Raw genomic sequence first — 20,621 nt, 5'->3', positions numbered from 1 at the left:
GGTGCTTTGCAGGGTACACTGTCAGTGTATGTTTGTGTGCTCTGCAGCTGCAACACACAGTGTGTTGCATAAATCTAGTTTGAGTGTTTTTCTGAGTCCGTCCATTGTACCAGAAATTAGAACCTAAGACTGCCATACGCAACACTATTCTCATTTCCTTTGCAGAGATATTTTTGTTATTTTATGGTTTGTAGTGTCACTTTGACCACAGTATTGAGCTGTATCACAGAATAGAGTGGCATCATGGATCTTGTAGTTCAGTATATTGGTACTGTAGTCTTACCTTCAATAGCCATCATGTCTCTCAGCTCTCGGTTCAGCATCTCAAACCTCATTTCCAGGTCCTGCTCTTCTTGCCTGTGGAGCAGAATGCCTTGTGGTTAGATCAATGTAATGTGTCTGTAATATGTCCGTGTTTAGGGCTCCCGAGCGGCGCTGTGGTCTAAGGCAATGCATCTCAGTGCTTGAGGCGTCACTACAAACACCCTGGTTCGATTCCAGGCTGTATCACAACCGGACATGATTGGGAGTCCCATAGGGCGGCACACAATTGGCCCAGCGTCGTCCGGGTTTGGCCGGTGTAGGCCGTCATTGTAAATAAGAATTTGTTCTTAACTGACTTGCCTAGTTAAATAAAGGTTGAATGTAAAAAAGAAAGTGTTGTTTAAAGCACTAGGTAACGGTGAACAACACAGTGGGGATGGTGGATCTTACAATAGCTGTAGTTGGTCTTGTCTCCTGATGAGGGCGTTCTTCTTGTTGACCAGAGTGAACCACTCCTGAATCAGCTTCTCCTCCTGCATCTTCTCACTACCTACATGTATGGAGACAGAGAGGGCATCATTATAAAGAGAATGAAAGCCTTTACTGAAAGCCTTTATTCAAGGGTATTTTTCTGTCTCCATCCCCCTCTCACCTGACTCCATCAGTTGCCGTAGTCTCCTTTCCACGATGTCTGCCCTGCTGTCAATGTGCTTCTGTTCAAACTCTAGGGCCTGCATCTCCCTCAGGACATACTGGCTGGTGTCCTGTATACACACACACACACACACACACACACACACACACACACACACACACACACACACACACACACACACACACACACACACACACACACACACACACACACACACACACACACACACACACACACACACACACAAAGAGAATGATACTTCTTTCTGATACAGAACATTGGTATTTCCAGTGTTTATGACAGTGGCAGACAGAGACTTGTGAAAGTGACAGACCTCCTCAGCTGATCGTCCTTCTTCACCAGCTGTCCTTCCTATATGAAACACACACACACACACAGCGTAACGAGATACACAGCAACATTATGCAGTAGCTCCAATTACTGGAAGAGCATCAAAGTGGCAAACTAGACTGTGATGACAAGGTAATTAACATAGTTTGATATGATTAGAGTCCTTAGCCTAACGACAGGAAGCCTTCAAAGTAATTAGAGTGAGTCAATGCTCAGGGGATGGATGAGCCAAGTACAACAGAGACAACTGTGATGACTTGTGTCTGTACTCCATCTCTCCTCTCCTCCATCTCTCCTCTCCTCCTCTCTCTCCTCGCCATCTCTCTCTCCTCGCCATCTCTCTCTCTCCTCCATCTCTCTCTCCTCTCCTCCTCATCTCTCCTCTCCTCTCCATCTCTCCTCTCCTCTCCTCTCCTCATGTCTCCTCTCCTCTCCTCATGTCTCCTCTCCATCTCTCCTCTCCACTGGTCCTCTGAGGGGTGGTTCACAATCATAAAGTACCTGAGAAACTGGGGACTCAGTAAGTGTGTGTGTGTGTGTGTGTGTGTGTGTGTGTGTGTGTGTGTGTGTGTGTGTGTGTGTGTGTGTGTGTGTGTGTGTGTGTGTGTGTGTGTGTGTGTGTGTGTGTGTGTGTGTGTGTGTTAGTGATTGTGTGAACTCAGAACACATCATACAAATCAATATACTGTATGTACCTGTTTCTGATTTTATTCTGTCAGCTCCACTCTCTTCCTGTGCTGTAGCAACCTGTAACTACAACAAAGCAATCACTCACAGAGAGATTAAGTGGCAGAAAGTGGAGAGAGAGATAGAGAGACAAAGAGGGGGGATGAGAGGGAGAGAAAGTGAAGAGAGAAACAGCGACAAAGAGGGGGATGAGAGGGAGAGAAAGTGAAGAGAGAGAGAGACAACGAGGGGGGATGAGAGGGAGAGAAAGTAAAGAGAGAAAGAGCGACAAAGAGGGGGATGAGAGGGAGAGAAAGTGAAGAGAGAAAGAGAGACAACGAGGGGGGATGAGAGGGAGAGAAAGTGAAGAGAGAGAGAGACAACGAGGGGGGATGAGAGGGAGAGAAAGTGAAGAGAGAGAGAGAGACAACGAGGGGGGATGATAGGGAGAGAAAGTGAAGAGAGAGAGAGATCGTAGGCCACTGACCTCGGTTGAGTCTGCCTCGACTATTGACCTGCGTTGTGACCGTCGTTTCTTAATCAGATCTGCATCCTTTAGGTGGGAGAACCCAGACTTGGCAGATAGAAAATGTGTCCTGGGGGGTACGACGGGGGCTTGGGCCCCTCCTGCTTCCCCTGCAGCCTGCAGGCGTTTGGTTCTAGGGGGTGGGACCACTTCCCTATTGGTGCCCTCCTTAGTGTCACTATCCGCCTTCTTCTCTGCAGCGCCCACATTGGTCTCCATTGTGAGGGCCTCATCTTGGATCCGTTGACAGTAGCGTGCGGCGGCCTCCGGGTCGGGGCCCACCCGGCTCTCCCCGACCATGCCGTAACTGGACTCACTGTTGTCCGCCTCGATGTGCAGCACACTCAGCTCCTGGCCCGTGAAGTAGGTGCGGATCTGGTTGAGGTAGGTCATGACGATGAGGCGGTCAGGCACGGCCAGGAGGACCATGTCTGAGGGCTCTATCAGCCGTGAGATGCCCAACTCTGCGAAACCGTCGAAGGCCTGGGGGAAAATGAGAGGAGATGGGTTGGGTGGGGGAAATATTCAGCAGTTAACCAGTTGCTGGTCCCATTTAAGGCCTGGCTGTTGATAGTGATTATGACATGATGAGATAAAGACAACAAATGACCTTGTTGTTGTTGCGCTTGATGTCATAAGGGTCCAGCATCTCAAAGTTTCTAAGCAGCGAAGAAATAGAGAATCAATACACACTACAAGAACAGGAAACAAGTTAACACAAAACTGATGATGTCATTTTTAAAGGTTAAACAAGCCATAACACAACGCCTGCTCATGTTTATGTCTAAACGCGTCACAGAGGGGGTACCTACATCCTGTCCGGGTGGAAGTGGTGTAGCAGGGCACAGAAGGCCAGGCCGTTCCTCCAGGATGTGCTGAAGTTGGTGATCTTGACCCCCTTATGTTCTTTGATGACTTCCTGACACCACTCCAGTAGGGACTGGCTGGAGGTAACAAGGCCAGGACTGGCCATGAGGTCCTAAGACAACAAATGACATCAGATATAATAGGTCAATTCAGAGTCAAATATAAGTGGCACTTCAGTTTATGGTGCAGAAATGACCAGGTATCACACAGTAATACCCTAAAAAAGTAGTTTTGGTCATTGACAAAATGGACAGTTATGAATCAGAACTTCCTTTCAAAGGTCACTGATGCAAAATGATGGTGGAGGATTGGTCAACTGATAGACTATAAATAACATACTTCTGGGGAAGCAGCACTGCCTAGACCCGTTTCCTGAGAGTTTACAGCTCCGCCTTTAGGCGTTGTTGGCTCCTCTGCTGCCCCCTGCTGCCTAAAAAGAGAAAGACAGGGATTTAATATGACCCGACTACACAGCATAATCTGGATGTAACAGTTTAGTAGCAACACATTTCAAATAATGGTAAAGGATTAAATATATGGCATTTTCTCAATCAGTTTCCTTTCAGAAAAGCATTCTAGTCACACAGAATTACTATATGTAAATGCACTCAGAAATGGCCACGCGTCAATCAACCACTGTATTGCACATGCGTGTCCAACTCAACATAACGTACCTCTCCTCATCTAAGCCACCAGTAGATATGTCTACTGACTCAAAGCCAAAGACCATCTCTTCAAGCCACATGTCTTTGCTCTCTACCTCCATCTGCTCTGTCTCTTTGGCTCCCTCAACATGTAACCAGTCGTCCTCAGCTGGCGTACCGGTGGTTGGAGAGGTCGTGTCAAGCGCTTCTGCCTCTGAACCTCTCTCAATATCCTTGATTACAGTGTCTTCAAAAAACTCAGTGACCATAGGGGTTTCTGTGAAGGCCTGAGTGACCACGGTAGTATCTGTAAAGGTCAAGCTTTCCATCCAGTCCCTTCTCAAAGACAGCCTCTGCCTCTGAACCCCTCTCAATGTCCTCTCTTACAGTGTCTATGAAGAACTCACTGACCATAGCAGTGTCTGTGAAGGCCTCAGTGACCATAGTGGTTTCTGTGAATGCCTCGGTGACCATAGTGGTTTCTGTGAAGGCCTCGGTGACCATAGTGGTTTCTGTGAAGATCCAGCTCTCCCCGCTCTCCTCCACTCCTCCAGTCCCTTCTCACAGAGTTGTACTTCTGGTGACATCTCCTCTGAGCGAGAAATTGTGACAAAGCTCCCTTCGGAGGCCATGTTTGAGGTTAATGATATTGAACCCTCTGTGGCTTCCTGACTGGTGTCTTGTTTGTCTTCCTGAGAGAGAGACAGCGAGCCCTCAAGGAAGTCTGTCTGGCTGGTGAATGAGGAGTCCATTGTAGAGTTCCTCTTTTTCTGTTGGAAATCAAGGCAATTTTAGAGCGGGAAACTGGAACAGGCATGCTCGATTGTTCTATGTTTAGTTTACTCCTCCTTTTACACAGAGGAGCAACCACCTCTTCCCCAGATGCTGCCAGCTGGCCACCAGGGGGTACGGAAGACTACTGCTCCTTTTGTTGCTTTGAGGTGGTTCCAGCCCAGAGGCTGCAGGTGACTGGGTGTTATCCCCAATAGAGGCATGCCAGGTCTTTGGTCCGGTAGCATCTGTTTGGACAGGTGGGGTTGGGTCTCGTTTCCCACGAGGCTTTGGGACTGGAAAGATCTCCTGCTTGCCTTCCATCTTTACTCCTGGTGCAATGTCCTCTGTTGAGGCCTTTTGAGCTGGCTCATCTTCAAGTGACTCAGTGGCTGTTTCTGTCACTTCTGGAGACTGCTTCTCTGCCTCAGACAACTTTGAAAAGGTTATCATAAGATCCTCTATCTGGGCTGGAGCTGTAGACCCCTGGTTGGCAGCATTCAGGGCCTCTAAAGCCACAGATTAATCTGCGCCATCCTCTGCTTTGCTTGATTCCACTGGGGGAGAATGAGTTTTCTTGCTGCGCCTGGGTGGGGCTATTTTTCTGATGATCGAGAGGGGGGCAGTCTCTCCCACACAAGTCGGGGTATGACTCTGTAGGTACATGATATGGAGTTAGGGGAACAATTGTGGCCTGACCAGTAACAGTCTGTAAATCCTCAGCTTTCTGTCGCAGTTCGGGAGAGAGAGACGCTTTCCTGGTGCGTTGAGGTGGAATCAGCTTAGCGACCGCCTGGGCAATCAGATTCTCTGGCTCATCAGCTTTATGAGATGGCTCTGGAGTGAAGCGGTCTTGTTTCTTCACAGGCCATGGTAGAATCAGTTCAGTGGCTACCTGGCCAGGTTTCTGTGAACGTTCTGCACTGGAAGCACTATAGGTTCCCCTTGTGCGTGGAGCTGGGATAACGCCGGTTGCCTGTGGTGTCTCTTTAGTGAGGCTTGTCTTAGTACGGCGAGGAGGGACCAGTTCAGTGGGCACCTGGACAGGGGCATCAGTTTTTTGTTGAGGCTCTGTTGATCTATTTTCCTAGCAGGATGTGATGGTACCATCTCAGCTGGTGCCTGGGCAGTGAAACCCTTCTGGCAATCATCTTTCTTTAGAGGTTCTGTTGAAAGACTACGGTCTCCTCTCACTTCAGTGGGCTTCTGTACAGATACATTCTCAGATTTCTGTTTGAGCTCTGAAGTGAGACAGTCTTTTCTCCGTGGAGGCCGTGAAGGGACTACCTTAAATACAATCCCTTGATCATCAGCTTCCTGTCGAGTTTCTGGAGGAAGACTACCGTCTCGTTTCTTTACATGATGAGGAGCGACCAGTTCAGTTGTTACCTGTGCAGGGACAGCCTGGCCGGCGACAACTGCGGCAACTTCTGATTGTGTTTCATCTGAGGTGAGTGTCTGATCATCAGAGGGTTTATCTGGGATGGGTACTATATGTTCTTGAGCCTTGTCCTCTAACAGCAACTTGTCTGTAGTAGATTGTGAGGTGGGGGCAGAGGCTTCCTCTGTGCTTGCATGTTGGGTGCTTAATAAGGTAAAAAAAAAAAAAAAAAAAAAGGGGAGAAAATATCATGGCTCAGATCTTGCTGTAGAATTCCATTCTATTAAATGACTATTGAAATGATAATATCAGTAAAGCAACCCCTCACATTCCACAAGCTGGCACACCTCACAGAAGAGATTACATATCCCATTCCACTGAGCAGACACTGGAGAAGCGTTCCAGAAGTAGAAAAACTCAACACATTGACTGATTATAACTAACAAAAAGCCACAGGTTTTTCTTTACAAGACAAACATGCATGACATAGGTAGCGGCATAAACAGTACACCGAGACACTGAAGACCTTAGTTTACATTAGAACACCTGGACCCACAAACAAGTGCCTTAAACATCAAGACGCAGCTTAAATTTGACACATACTGTAGACTTGTCCATCACAGTTCACTGAGTAGCAAGCATGGCTGAGTCAAACATTATGCGAACGAAAGACAATGTTATGACTTAATACCGCATTTGTATTTTCAAGCAGTGCAGCCAAATAGTTCAGACACCGGTTTGCTGCCAGGACACTCACCCCTTGTCCAGGTGTAATGAAGTTGATAATTCTGTCTCGATAGGTGACCCGGCTGAATAAATGTCAACATAACCTGTTATCTGTCCAGAGTCCTGTGCTTTTAATGTTGATTTCTCCCCTATTTGCGCCCACAAGTCAAGGTAAATCTCTTCTTCCCCAGTTACCACAAATTTTCCTCTGGAGATCTCAGTAAGGTCAGCCTCCGTCAATGACGGCCATTTTCTCATACTGCTTAGATCTTGGACTTTAACAAACCCATCCTCGGTGTCTTGTCTCATTGCCTCACTCATTGACTGTTTGTCTTCCAGATTCAACAAGCATGGCTCAGCGGTGGTTGGGAGTTCAATCGTTTTTTTGGTTTCACCCTCAAGGTGCGGTGCCTTTCCAGACACTGCTTCCTGGACGAGGGTAGATGTATCTGGGACAGGTTCAGAGGAGCGCTCTGATGGGACTGCACCTTCTGTTGGAGAGGAGCCAGACGGAGCCAGCATGGCTGCTACTGTTTCATAACTGTGAGAGAGGGATTACTTACTGTAATTGAGGGACTGAGCTTTAAAACAGGCACGGTAAACATTGGGAGCATTCGTAACCATATAAAAAGCCTCAACACATTTAAAAATCTGCGAGATGAAACACAGATCATTCAAACTTCAATACATTTATTTTATTAACTGTATGTGAGAGTTTGCTAAAAGTACTTGATTTGACCAAAATAGGATTTGTTTAATCAATGACGAAGATCAAAAATAGAAAATGCCATTATATGCAAACATTAATATAAATAAACTAGTGAACATGAGGGTGACACTGGTGAAAATTGGACTAAGAATCTACAGAACACACCACACACTTTGCCGTGCTACATAGGAGCCTACAATCTCCCACTTACCCTCTGGAGAAGACACCAACAATGGTTTGTACTAGGCCAGAGGCCTCCTGCTGCTTCTCTGCCACAGACCCCTCAGCCTCCAACACCTCCCATCCTAAGACTAGCTCTGGTTCTAACACTGCAGAGGACTTCTGGATCTCCTCAGATGGGATTTTCTCTATTTGTGGGCTGTCGAGGACACTAACACGAGAGGTGAACATTGAAAAGAACATCCCTACAGAATCCATACTACACACAGAAAAACACACAGAGTTATTGGCATGCACTAAAACAACTCATCCGTCACAAATTTAGTAAGAATATCACTCTATAATATATTATCTCCATGTAACAGGTTCACAGACCCAAAACACATCTCAGATGCAGAATATCACGCCATATAAAATTACCAAACACGCCATGTAGTCTTAAGAGGTTTGCCAGGGCTACAATATCTGGCTTTACAGTGGCCGTTGCAGACCAAACAAAAAACAGCAATGTTTCACTACCACTGCCACTGCAATCCATGCAGAGAGCCATGTGCTCAAACATTTACCCCTTATCTAGAGCATACTCTGCTGGTTCTCCAGTAACCTCTTTCTTCTCTGTCTGCATACTTGTCTCTTAGAAACCAAAAAACAAAGTATGTTGCTTTCCACTTGCAATGCGAGACACTGGAATAAAAGATATTGAATGCCTAACCACACACGTCTTACCATTTGCCTCTATAGACTCTAGACTGTGGGGAGGGGCAGACGGGAAACTAGGAAGCTTGCTGCCTCGGGGCAAGATGGTACCAGTGCAAGCATAGTTTTAGGTTTTCATCTCCAACTGCCTAGGTCAGGCTTGGAAAGCACCATATCCTCTGACCTATTATCCTTCAATGGTTTTTCCCACATTGGCTGCATAGAACTCACAGATTCGTCTCCCTGGGTTCGAGCTAATTCAGATGGCTGTCTAGAAGGTAATCCTGGTTCTCTAGATTCACTTGGACAAGCTCGCATTAGGGAAAACACGGTTTGTTCTTCTATTGCTTTTAGTTGTGTAAAGGATGGGAACCCAGAAGTGAGAGTCTCACACGGGCAAGATGGCGCCAGTGACACCCTATTTTCTCTGTCTTCTGGTGACCTATCTTTGATTATTACGGTCTTATCTTTCAGCTTCTTCTCAAACAAAGGCTTCTGTTCAACGTGCCAATCTCCTGTCTGGACTTGGGCCGTCGATGGGAAACCTGGGAGACTGGAGCTTTTGGGGCAAGATCGTGTGAGATCCACACTATTAAGTTCCCTCTTAGGTTGTGGTGCAGAGCGGAAGCTAGGAATCCTGGCTTCTTCTGGGCAACATGGCACCAAAGCAACCATTGCTTTTGTTTTGCTAATGCCTTTTGGGAGAATGTTTTCTTCCTCTTCCTTCTTCTTTTGCAAGTGCTCAAACATAGGTTTTGGGTCAACAAGCCACTCTAATGCTGTAGCCCCATCAGTGGATGCAAAACCAGGGAGACTGGACATTTTGGGGCAAGCGAGCACAAGACTCAACATACTTAGCTCTACCTCAGCTTTGGGATGTGGTGCAGAGGGGAAGCCAGGAATACTTGCTGCAGTAGGACATGATGGTACCAGAGCCACCATTCCTTTCATTCCTTGTTTGTCTTTTTCTGATATTTCCATCAATAACTTCTGCTTCTTTTTCAGTTGCTTCTCCCATAATGGCTGATGATCTCTGGGTGGATTTGTGTGCCAATATTTTCTGCCAGTTTGCTGACGGGATGGGAAACCTGCAATACTGGAGACTTTTTGGGCAAGATGGAAGAAGGTTGACTACAGTTTGCCCCAAGTAGACATCTTTGGGTTGTGGTACAGAGGGGAAGCGAGAGGGGAAGCCAGGAATGGTGGCTGCTTCTGGGCAACATGGCACCAAAGCAACTACTGGTTTCATTTGGTCAATGTCTTCTTTTGATTTGTCTTTTGGAAAAACATAATCTTCCTCCTTCTTCTTCAGCAAGTGCTCAAACACAGGCTTGGGGTCAACAAGCCACTCTAATGTTGTGGCCCCCTCACTGGAAGATTTAGAGCAAACAGGCAAAATAATCATCATATTGGGTTGTGTTACAGATGGGAAGCCAGGTATCCTTGCAGAGTGTGGACATGATAGACTCAAAGGAATATTGGTTTTCATTTCCTCTTGGTCTGCTTTAGAGCTGTCAATAATGACTTTCCTCTCCTTTAGTAGTCTCTTCAACAATGGCCTCTGGTCAACAACCCACCCTGCCCACCTATCCTTCTCAATGGATGGAAAACCAGGGAGACTAGAAACTTTAAGGCAGGAGGGAACAAGATTCACACTACTTGGCCCCACCTCAGCTTTTGGATGTGGTGCAGAGGGGAAGCCAGGAATCATGGATACGTCTGAGCCACATGACACCATAGCAACCATTGCTTTAATTTTCTCACTGTGTTCTTTCGATCTGTATTTTGGAAAGACTTTTTCTTCTTTATTCTCCTTATTTTTCTGCAAGTGCTCAAACATAGACTTTGGTTTAACAAGCCACTCTAATGTTGTAACCCCCTCAGTGGATGCAAAACCAGGGAGACTGGACACGTTAGGGCAAACTGGCACAAAACTCAACATACTTGGATCTACCTCAGCTTTGGGATGTGGTGCAGAGGGGAAGCCAGGAATACTTGTTGCAGTAGGGCATGATGGTACCAGAGCCACCATGTGTTTCATTAGCTCTTTGTCTTCGTTTAATCTGTCCAAATGTGGAGTGGACATAAAGGTCATCCTTACTTGATCAACACTACTAAACCAGCACCATGATGGTAGGTAAAGAGGTTGAGCGCTGTGGCCCTTATACACTTCCACCTGCCTAGCCAACAGTAACCTCTTCCTTCCCAGAATGCTCTATTCCGGAGCCTGACTCTATGACTTCCTCTTCCATTTCTTCCTTACATATCATCTCCAAGTCCTCTACAACTTGACACTTTGCCAGGGCCACAACCTCGCTAGTGGTCTGGCTGTGTGAAATTTATTTTGGCTCATTGTCAACAGTTGCTCCCATCCCATATCGCAATGTCTGCCCCCCTTGTTGGGAGACTGACACGGAGGGCTGAAAGAGAGTGACACGAAGAGAGATACTAAATAAAAGAGGGCGAGGAGTACCTCAAATAAATACACCGGGGCAAGCCCCGTAATCATCTGCACAATTCATGTGGCACGAAAGCCATAACAAAGTCTCAGGATTATAAGTTGGTGGTTGAAGTTATCCCTTCAGTGGTGCGGGGGCTGTGCTTTGGCAAAGTGGGTAGGGTTATATCCTTCCTATTTGGCCCTGTCCGGGGGTATCTTCGGATGGGGCCACAGTGTCTCCTGACCGCTCCTGTCTCAGCCTCCAGTATTTATGCTGCAGTAGTTTGTGTCGGGGGGCTAGGGTCAGTTGGTTATACCTGGAGTACTTCTCCTGTCTTATCCAGTGTCCTGTGTGAATTTAAGTATGCTTTCTCTAATTCTCTCTTTCTTTCTCTCTCTCTCTCTGAGAACCTGAGCCCTAGGACCATACGTCAGGACTACCGGGCATGACGACTCCCTGCTGCCCCCAGTCCGCCTGGCCTTGCTGCTATTCCAGTTTCAACTGTTCTGCCTGCGGTTACGGAACCCCTACCTGTCCCAGACCTGCTGTTTTCAACTCTTAATGATCGGCTATGAAAAGCCAACAGATTTATTCCTGATTATTATTTGACCATGCTTGTCATTTATGAACATTTTGAAAATCTTGGCTCTCTCTAATTTTCTCCTTCTCTCTTTCTTTCTCTCGGAGGACCTGAGCCCTGGGACCATACGTCGGGACTGCCGGGCGTGGTGGCTCCTTGCTGTCCCTAGTCCGCCTGGCCTTGCTGCTGTTCCGGTTTCAGCTGTTCTGCCTGCGGTTATGGAACCGCCACCTGTCCCAGACCTGTTGTTTTTCAACTCTTAATGATCGGCTATGAAAAGCCAACTGAAAATTATTCATGATTATTATTTGACCATGCTTGTCACTTATGAACATTTTTGAACATCTTGGCATAGTTCTGTTATAATCTCCACCCGGCACAGCCAGAAGAGGACTGGCCACCCCTCATAGCCTGGTTCCTCTCTAGGTTTCGTCCTAGGTTTTGGCCTTTCTAGGGAGTTTTTCCTAGCCACCGTGCTTCTACACCTGCATTCTAGCTGTTTGGGGTTTTAGGCTGGGTTTCTGTACAGCACTTCGAGATATTAGCTGATGTACGAAGGGCTATATAAAATAAACTTGATTGATTGATTGAACAACACAGCACAGGTACTCACACGCCCAAAGGACATTGTAACAATAATCGACAGCCCAATGGAAACCAATGGGCACATTTATACAATTAGAATCAGGGAAATGGGGACCAGGTGTGCGTAATGACACAGTTCCGGAGGGATCCGTGACAGCACACTTCAATGGGGCAGATGTTGGTGAGTTGTTGTGATTCTGGATGGCCAGATGGCAACAATAACAAGAAGCTGCCATGTGGGGAATCGTCAGAGGCTCGTTTCAGCTAGGTTCATCTTGTTCTTGATACCATGTCTTGTTTTGAGATGTTTCATTGCTAATATGGCTAAAATTCGCTAGCTAGCTAACCAACAACTGTAATTATGTATTTGAGAGACAACACGTGCTCATTGTGCAAATGTATTTATGTTTTCAATAAACATTGGAGATTAAATCTAGTTTACATGTTGTCAACATTCCAAGCCAACCCCGTCTGTTTTGCCCCATAGTTGCGCACAGGTCGGTTTTGTTGCTTAACAACCACAGGTTGATTTTGTTGCTAGACAACCACAGGTCGATTTTGTTACTAGACAACCACAGGTCGGTTTTGTTGCTAGACAACCACAGGTCGGTTTTGTTACTAGACAACCACAGGTTGGTTTTGTTGCTAAAGAACCACAGGTCGGTTTTGTTGCTAGACAACCACAGGTCGGTTTTGTTGCTAGACAACCACAGGTCGGTTTTGTTGCTAAAGAACCAACCAGTCTATATCTGTACAACCTTTGAATTTACTCACCCTGCCATTGCCTGGACAACCTCCACTCCAAACATTGAGAATGCCTCCTGCCTTCTCTCATGGACTCTTGTCCCAAAGGGCTTAGCCAATGGGTCAAGTGTGGATGTTGTTGGGTCTGGCCTCTGACTGGCAATACTGATTATTCCAGCAGTGTGGTCTAGAGGGGATAACAGTGGAGAACATCATGAAGCTGAAGTCAACCCTGATGATACACTAGCTATAGTTGAAGTCGGAAGTTTACATACACCTTAGCCAAATACATTTAAACTCAGTTTTTCACAATTCCTGACATTTAATCCTGGTAAGAATTCCCTGTCTTAGGTCAGTTAGGATCATCACTTTATTTTAAGAATGTGAAATGTCAGAATAATAGTAGAGAGAATGATTTTTCAGCTTTTATTTCTTTCATCACATTCCCAGTTTGTCAGTTTACATACACTCAATTAGTATTTGGTAGCATTGCCTTTAAATTGTTTAACTTGAAACAAACGTTTCGGGTAGCCTTCCACAAGCTTCCCACAATAAGCTGGGTGAATTTTGGCCCATTCCTCCTGACAGAGCTGGTGTAACGGAGTCAGATTTGTAGGCCTCCTTGCTCGCACACATGTTCTGCCCACAAATTTTCTATAGGGTTGAGGTCAGGGCTTTGTGATGGCCACTCCAATACTTTGACTTCATTGTCCTAAAGCCATTTTGCCACAACTTTGGTAGTATGCTTGGGGTCATTGTCCATTTGGACCAAGCTTTAACTTCCTGACTGATGTCTTGAGATGTTGCTTCAATATATCCACATAATTTTCCTGCCTCATGATGCCATCTATTTTGTGAAGTGCACCAATCCCTCTTGCAGCAAAGCACCCCCACAACATGATTCTGCCACCCACATGCTTCACGGTTGGGATAGTGTTTTTCGGCTTGCAAGCCTCCCCCATTTTCCTCCAAACATAACGATGGTCACTATGGCCAAACAGTTCTATTTTTGTTTCATCAGACCAGAGGACATTTCTCCAAAAAGTATGATATTTGTTCTCATGTGCAGTTGCAAAACGTAGTCTGGCTTTTTTATTGGCAGTTTTGGAGCAGTGGCTTCTTCCTTACTGAGCGGCCTTTCAGGTTATGTCGATATAGGACTCGTTTTACTGTGGATATAGATACTTTTGTACCCGTTTCCTCCAGCATATTCACAAGGTCCTTTGCTGTTGTTTTGGGATTGATTTTCACTTTTCGCACCAAAGTACGTTCATCTCCTGAGCGGTATGACGGCTGCGTGGTCCCATGGTCTTTATACTTGTGGACTATTGTTCGTAGAGATGAACGTGGTACCTTCAGGCGTTTGGAAATTGCTCCCAAGGATGAACCAGACTTGTGGAGGTCTACAATTTTTTTTCTGAGGTCTTGGCTGATTTCTTTTGATTTTCCCATGATGTCAAGTAGAGGCACTGAGTTTGAAGGTAGGCCTTGAAATACATCCACAGGTACACCTCCAATTGACTCAAATTATGTCAATTAGCCTATTAGAAGCTTCTCAAGCCATGAAACCATTTTCTGGAATTTTCCAAGCTGTTTAAAGGCACAGTCAACTTAGTGTATGTAAACTTCTGACCCACTGTAATTGTGAATTACGGTGAATTATAAGTGAAATAATTTGTCTGTAAACAATTGTTGGTAAAATTACTTGAGTCATGGACAAAGTAGATGTCCTAACTGACTTGCCAAAACTATAGTTTGTTAACAAGAAATTTGTGGAGTATTTGTAAAACGAGTTTTAATGACTCCAACATAAGTGTATGTAAACTTCCGACTTCAACTGTATGTTGCCATCAATGGTTGCTGCAACATTTTTCCATTGAAAATGAGCAACTTGTGGGCAACTTTTAGAAATCCTCCAATCAGAGCGCAGATATTGGTATAGAAGATGAGTAAATAAATGGGGAAATTAAGTTTTAAGTTGATCTACGTTTCATATGAAATCTATTATTCATGTCCATGTTGCTCATTGCTAACCATGTCCATGTTGCTCATTGCTAACCAGTGTCTCATACCCCTATCCGTTGCCAAGCAACATTGCCACAAAAAATTGCTAGTATATCATAGCCTTTTTAACACTGTGCCCTATAAATTTGAAGTTTTGAGGAAAGTTAAGTACACGGATCTCAAGTTAGGATTTGGCCCTGTTGGATAGATTTAGGGATGTTCCTAAAAGGCATTGTGTTTGCATTAGGTCTTACTCACTGGGAGTTGTGGCAGTGCTGTATTCCTCCTCTGTCAGAGTGCTCAACTGCCTCTGAAACTCTAGAAGGGAACAGACAGGACCTGGTTAGACATGATTATCTGAACGAGAGAGTTGGCTTGGCAACCGGCTTGACACCTGTGAAGTGACCAATGAATGAAGGAAACATATAATGCTAACATGCAATTCTCACATTCAACTAGAATTTGCAAGAGACTGTTACAACCAAAACAACTAGCCAGGTGCCAGGTGTTCTCATGTGAAGCTTGAGAAGGAAATTCAAAGGACAAGGGAGAAGGAAAGGAATGGACAAGGGAGAAAAGAGGGAGTAGATGTATAAATGTATCAACCGGTTGCGATCATAGTATAATTTTGTAGACTGGTTAGACAAGCATTTGTCCAATGTCAATGCTGGGGGCTGAGTCTATCTTTGAGATCTATACCTGAGTGGGGGACAGTGGCAGAAGCAGGATCTGCAGCACACGGAGAAGCACCAATACCATCAGGGGAGGGACCAGGAGCGGGGACACAACATGGGGTAACAGGTGAGGTGAGGTGAGATGAGAGGAGAGGGAGGTGAGGAGAGGGGAGAAGGAAGTGAGGGAAGGGGGGAGGGTGGTGAAGGGAGAGGGAGGAGAGGGGAGAAGGAAGTGAGGAGAGGTGAGATGAGAGGAGAGGGAGGTGAGGGAAGGGGATAGGGAAGTGAGGGGAGAGGAGAGGGAGGTGAGAAGAGAGGGAGAGGAGAGAGGAGACTGCGACATGGGAGAACGGGACACACCAAGGGAGAAGGACACGGAGGGACACAAAGCAGGATTACATGTTGCCATGCTCTCCTTTGTCTGCTCCAGGGGCACCAGCTCTACTGGCTCAGGGGGAGAGGGGTGCAGAAATCTGGCCCGGCTGGGCCAGAGGGGCCTGGGTTTTGGGCGGCCTCCATTCACTCTACCAAGGAACTGTGAGGGAGGGATGAGCAGGGGTAGAATGGAGGGAGGGATGAGAAGGGGAAGAATGGAGGGAGGGATGAGAAGGGGAAGAATTCGGGGAGGGACCGGTAACAAGGGATTAAAATAAGGCACAAGTTTGAGAAAAAGAGGGGCAGGAGAGAGGATGTGAGGGAGAAATAGAATGTGTGGGAGAAATAGAAGGATGTGAGGGAGAAATAGAAGGAGATGAGGGAGAAATAGAAGGATGTGATGGAGAAATAGAGGGATGTGAGGGAGAAATAGAAGGAGATGAGGGAGAAATAGAAGGATGTGAGGGAGAAATAGAGGGAGGTGAGGGAGAATAGAAGGATGTGAGGGAGAAATAGAAGGATGTGAGGGAGAAATAGAGGGAGAAGAGGGCGAAATAGAGGGATTGTATATGGGTGGTTAGAGAAGAAAAGGGTGTCAGGGTGTCACGTTTTCCTTGTTTTTGTATGTGTTTAGTTGGTCAGGGCGTAAGTTGGGGTGGGCATACTATGTTATCTGTTTCTATGTTGGGTTAAATGTGTTGCCTGATATGGTTCTCAATTAGAGGCAGGTGTTTGACGTTTCCTCTGATTGAGAACCATATTAAGGTAGGTTGTTCACACTGTTTGTTTGTGGGTGATTGTTCCTGTGTCTGTGTCTGTTGCACCACACGGGACTGTTTCGTTTGTTCGTTCGTTTGGCTAGTCTTTCCTGTTCGTGCGTTCTTTGTGTCTATATGTAAGTTCTCAAGTTCAGGTCTGTCTACGTCGTTTGTTGTTTTGTAGTTTGTGTAAGAGTTTTCGTGTTTCGTCTTTCTTTAATAAATTCCATTATGTCTGCATACAACGCTGCGTTTTGGTCCGACCCTTACTCCTCCTCCTCATCCGAGGAGGAGGCATTAGACAGCCGTTACACAGGGTCCAGAGTCGGGTCACTCTGGAAGCCAGGGGGCTTCCGGGCTACAGATATGGGCACTGAGAAAAAACGGTAGAGGAGAGAGTAAAATTGCAAGAGTTAATTCAACTTCTAGAGAGTCAAAGTGAACAATATTTTGGGGTTTATATGGTCCCACCCCTATTTTGTGTTAGAAGTACTCTGGTCATGGTGTTGATTTTTTTGGAGTTAAAACGACACTAAATGGAGTAAACATCCAACTCTCAGAGAGTTTCTTAAATTTAACTCCAATTGCCATGTTACTGTTTTCACTGTCGTTTTTAACCAACTCCCTTGCCATTTTACACTTTTCTGTGTTTTTCATTTAAAAAATCAACTACAGCAAAGTCCATTTCTGTTTCAGTTGACTTCCTTTGTGTTATAAGGGTGGTTTGCAATGTGATATCCAATCTCTGTTGGACAACCTCTGTTGGATATCCATCACTTTTCCATCACTCACAACTTGCATTTAAAATGCCGGAGAGTAGGTTAGAAAATATACTACATGAAGACTACCTCCACCAACAACTAACGGTTGCTATGAATCCAATAAAATCCATGAATCCATAAAAAACAATCAATGCTCATGCGAAAACACAGATATTGAAACAAACCTGCAACAGAGCATGCTGGGAAATATACCAATAAGGGCCCTCCCACATCTGTGGAGAACGTCATAGATTTAAGTCCCTGTCACTGGTTTTTCTTAATGGAGTTAAAAGTACTCCGACCAGTACAGAGAAAATACAGAAAATACTTTGTCATTAAGCTTGGCTAAATGTTCTCAAAAAAAGAACATGCTTTCTCTTCAAACTAGTCTAAATAAAGTAAAGTACTCAACAACTAAACGACTCCACATATAAATCCAGCAAAGAAGCATTCCTCTAGTGTGTCCAAAAATCTCCCTGAACAGCCCTATTAACTGCGACCTCACTTCCCTAGCAACAGTCATGACAGGAAGTAAATGGACCAATGCCAGAAACCATAAAATATGTCACCGCCTTGATGAACAAATTCACTGCGAGTTAGGACAGTTGCTATGGAAATGAGGCAATCGCCCCCGGCAACCTCAACAATAAACTTTCAACGGCTAGCATTTCGGTCAGTGGAGAAAATAAGTATTCCAGACCTGTGTATGTCTAAAGGTAATTCAGCACATTCAGGACATCATTCAGTTCATTCCTCCAGGAATCTGTCGACATGTTTTTCTCAATCTTGCTGTGGCTAAACTGTTTTAAACAGCAGGGGGGGCCTCAGACCATTACATTATATAACAAGTCTGAGGCCCCTTTAATGTCTTCCCATGAGTCAGAATTCCCAAACAACAAATGCCTCTCTCAATTTCTCAGAACTCTCTCTTCTCTTTAAAGCAATCAACCTCCAATCATTTATCAAATGTCAAACAAATATTCTACCTGATGTACTAGCTAACGCTATGCACAGAATGAATGTCAAACAAATATTCTACCTGATGTACTAGCTAACGCTATGCACAGAATGAATGTCAAACAAATATTCTACCTGATGTACTAGCTAACGCTATGCACAGAATGAAACCTGCGGGTATTCACTCCTTGAATAAAATCTGCAACTTGACTATTTACTTATTACAATAGGTGTGGTCTGTGATTCAAAACCACAGTGATAAGACCGTGAGTCAGTCAGTCTGTTTGCCAGTACCTGAGCCAGCGGCGGGCTGGAATGATTTCTGGCAGTGCAGGTGAGTGGGAGCAGACAAAGGCTGGCACTTGGTAGGGATAGGGGGAGGGTCGTGCCGGGTGAGTAGTGCCCTCGGGGTCGGTGTTGAGTCGGGAGTGGGCGGCAGGGGGGGGGAGGCGGGGCAGAGGGGGACGTGACAGGAGTGAGATGGTAGAGACAGTGCCAATAGAGCGACTCCAATCTATCTCACTGGCAGCTGGGTGAAAGAGATGAGGGCGGGGTGGGAGGAGAGATGATGGGCAGAAAGAGGAAGGTGGGGTGGGGTCAGAGATGAGGGCGGGGTGGGAGGAGAGATGATGGGCAGAAAGAGGAAGGCGAGGTGGGGTCAGAGATGAGGGCGGGGTGGGAGGAGAGATGATAGGCAGAAAGAGGGAGGCGGGGTGGGGTCAGAGATGAGGGCGGGGTGGGAGGAGAGATGATGGGCAGAAAGAGGGAGGCGGGGTGGGGTCAGCGATGAGGGCGGGGTGGGAGGAGAGATGATGGGCAGAAAGAGGGAGGCAGGGTGGGGTCAGAGATGAGGGCGGGGTGCGAGGAGAGATAATGGGCAGAAAGAGGGAGGCGGGGAGGTTGAGGTGATGGGCAGAAAAAAGAGGAAGAAAGAAAAGAGTTGGAGCAGCAGATAGAAAGGAGGACAGATGCAGGAGAGAACAGAAGAGAAAGTAGAGACAATAGAGATATACAGGTATCAAAAACATTAAAAGAGGTGAAATGCAGTTGAGGAAGAGGGTTCCAGAGAAAAGAGAGGAGGGAAAACGAGAACAGCAGGGAAGAGGAAGTGAGAAAAGGAAAGAGGGGAAGAATGAAAGTAGATAAGAAACGGATAGGGATAGTACTCAAATACTCATCCCAGACATTCAAACTGTACAGTTGCTCAAATAAATGTTTTCTCTCACTGTAACCCTTCATTATAAATGATTAAATCCTAGTCCCATCCCAACAAACCAGGGACCAGAATTCCTGGTCAGGCCCCAGTATTCAGTCCCACAGTTTAATTATAGTACTTTTTTTATAGATACTTGATAGGAATTTAAAAGGAAAAGGTGAGCTCTTATGGGTGTAGGATACCTTAGGAATCCATATTGTGTAACTATAAAGATTAACACGTAACAGATTCCATCACTTCAAACAGTTATTGAAACGACTACTAATTTGTTTACTTACACTATCGTTCAAAAGTTTGGGGTCATTTAGAAATGTCCTTGTTTTTGAAAGAAAATCATGTTTTTGTCTGTTAAAATAACATCAAATTGATAAGAAATACAGTGTAGACATTGTTCGTGTTGGAAATGACTATTGTAGCTGGAAACGGCTGATTTGTAGGTGTTTTTTAGATTTTACAAAGGTGTACAGAGGCCCATTATCAGCAACCATCACTCCTGTGTTCCAATGGCACGTTGTGTTAGCTAATCCAAGTTGATCATTTTAAAAGGCCAATTGATCATTAGAAAACCCTTTGGCCATTATGTTAGAACAGCTGACAACTGTTGTCCTGATTAAAGAAGCAATACAACTGGCCTTCTTTAGACTAGTTGAGTATCTGGAGCATCAGATTTGTTGGTTTGATTACAGGCTCAAAATGGCCAGAAACAAATAACTTTCTTCTTAAACTCGTCAGTCTATTCTTGTTCTGAGAAATGAAGGCTATTCCATGCGAGAAATTGCCAAGAAAATTAAGATCTCGTACAACGCTGTGTACTACTCCCTTCAAAGAACAGCGCAAACCATACAAATGATGTGAATAGTTTGATGATCAATATTTAGATAAACGCTTATAACACATAAATATTAACATTTGAAATGAGGGATGGGATGTTATATAGGAGGAGAGGGGATAGGACCAGAGCCAGGTAAAAGATCCAATCAGGATTCATAGGAGGCGGGAGCAGGGGCGGAAACAGGAAGTTACCTGGGGGCTTTGGGTCAATCACAGGCCTCCATGCCTGATCACGTATTCTTCTCGTGGGTGCTTTCAG

General features: G+C 45.5%; 1 protein-coding gene across 6 annotated transcripts in view; it reads right to left on the bottom strand.

Annotated features, from left to right (window-relative positions):
- Nucleotides 1-20,621, bottom strand: part of ehbp1l1a (EH domain binding protein 1-like 1a) — a 50,741-nt gene that overhangs the window by 12,203 nt on the left and 17,917 nt on the right. For 2 of the 6 annotated variants that reach the window (XR_008761418.1, XM_055938915.1), the window contains exons 7-18: nt 20,555-20,614; nt 15,049-15,108; nt 12,817-12,973; nt 3,669-3,759; nt 3,275-3,441; nt 3,073-3,121; nt 2,424-2,945; nt 1,966-2,023; nt 1,254-1,291; nt 917-1,028; nt 715-814; nt 284-357 (exon numbers count right to left, since the gene is read on the bottom strand). Coding sequence is in view for 5 of the 6 variants with exons in the window: in XM_055938915.1 (XP_055794890.1) it covers nt 284-357; nt 715-814; nt 917-1,028; nt 1,254-1,291; nt 1,966-2,023; nt 2,424-2,945; nt 3,073-3,121; nt 3,275-3,441; nt 3,669-3,759; nt 12,817-12,973; nt 15,049-15,108; nt 20,555-20,614 (1,488 nt within the window). In the remaining variant the exon portion in view is untranslated. Of the gene's footprint in view, nt 1-283; nt 358-714; nt 815-916; nt 1,029-1,253; nt 1,743-1,965; nt 2,024-2,423; nt 2,946-3,072; nt 3,122-3,274; nt 3,442-3,668; nt 3,760-12,816; nt 12,974-15,048; nt 15,109-20,554; nt 20,615-20,621 lie in introns of those variants that run through there. The other 4 variants (XM_055938916.1, XM_055938917.1, XM_055938918.1 and 1 more) reach the window with 4 other exon arrangements.

The sequence above is a fragment of the Salvelinus fontinalis genome, chromosome 11 (assembly GCF_029448725.1).
Source record: "Salvelinus fontinalis isolate EN_2023a chromosome 11, ASM2944872v1, whole genome shotgun sequence".
NCBI lineage: Eukaryota > Metazoa > Chordata > Actinopteri > Salmoniformes > Salmonidae > Salvelinus > Salvelinus fontinalis.
This window is presented reverse-complemented; position numbering and strand designations above follow the sequence as displayed.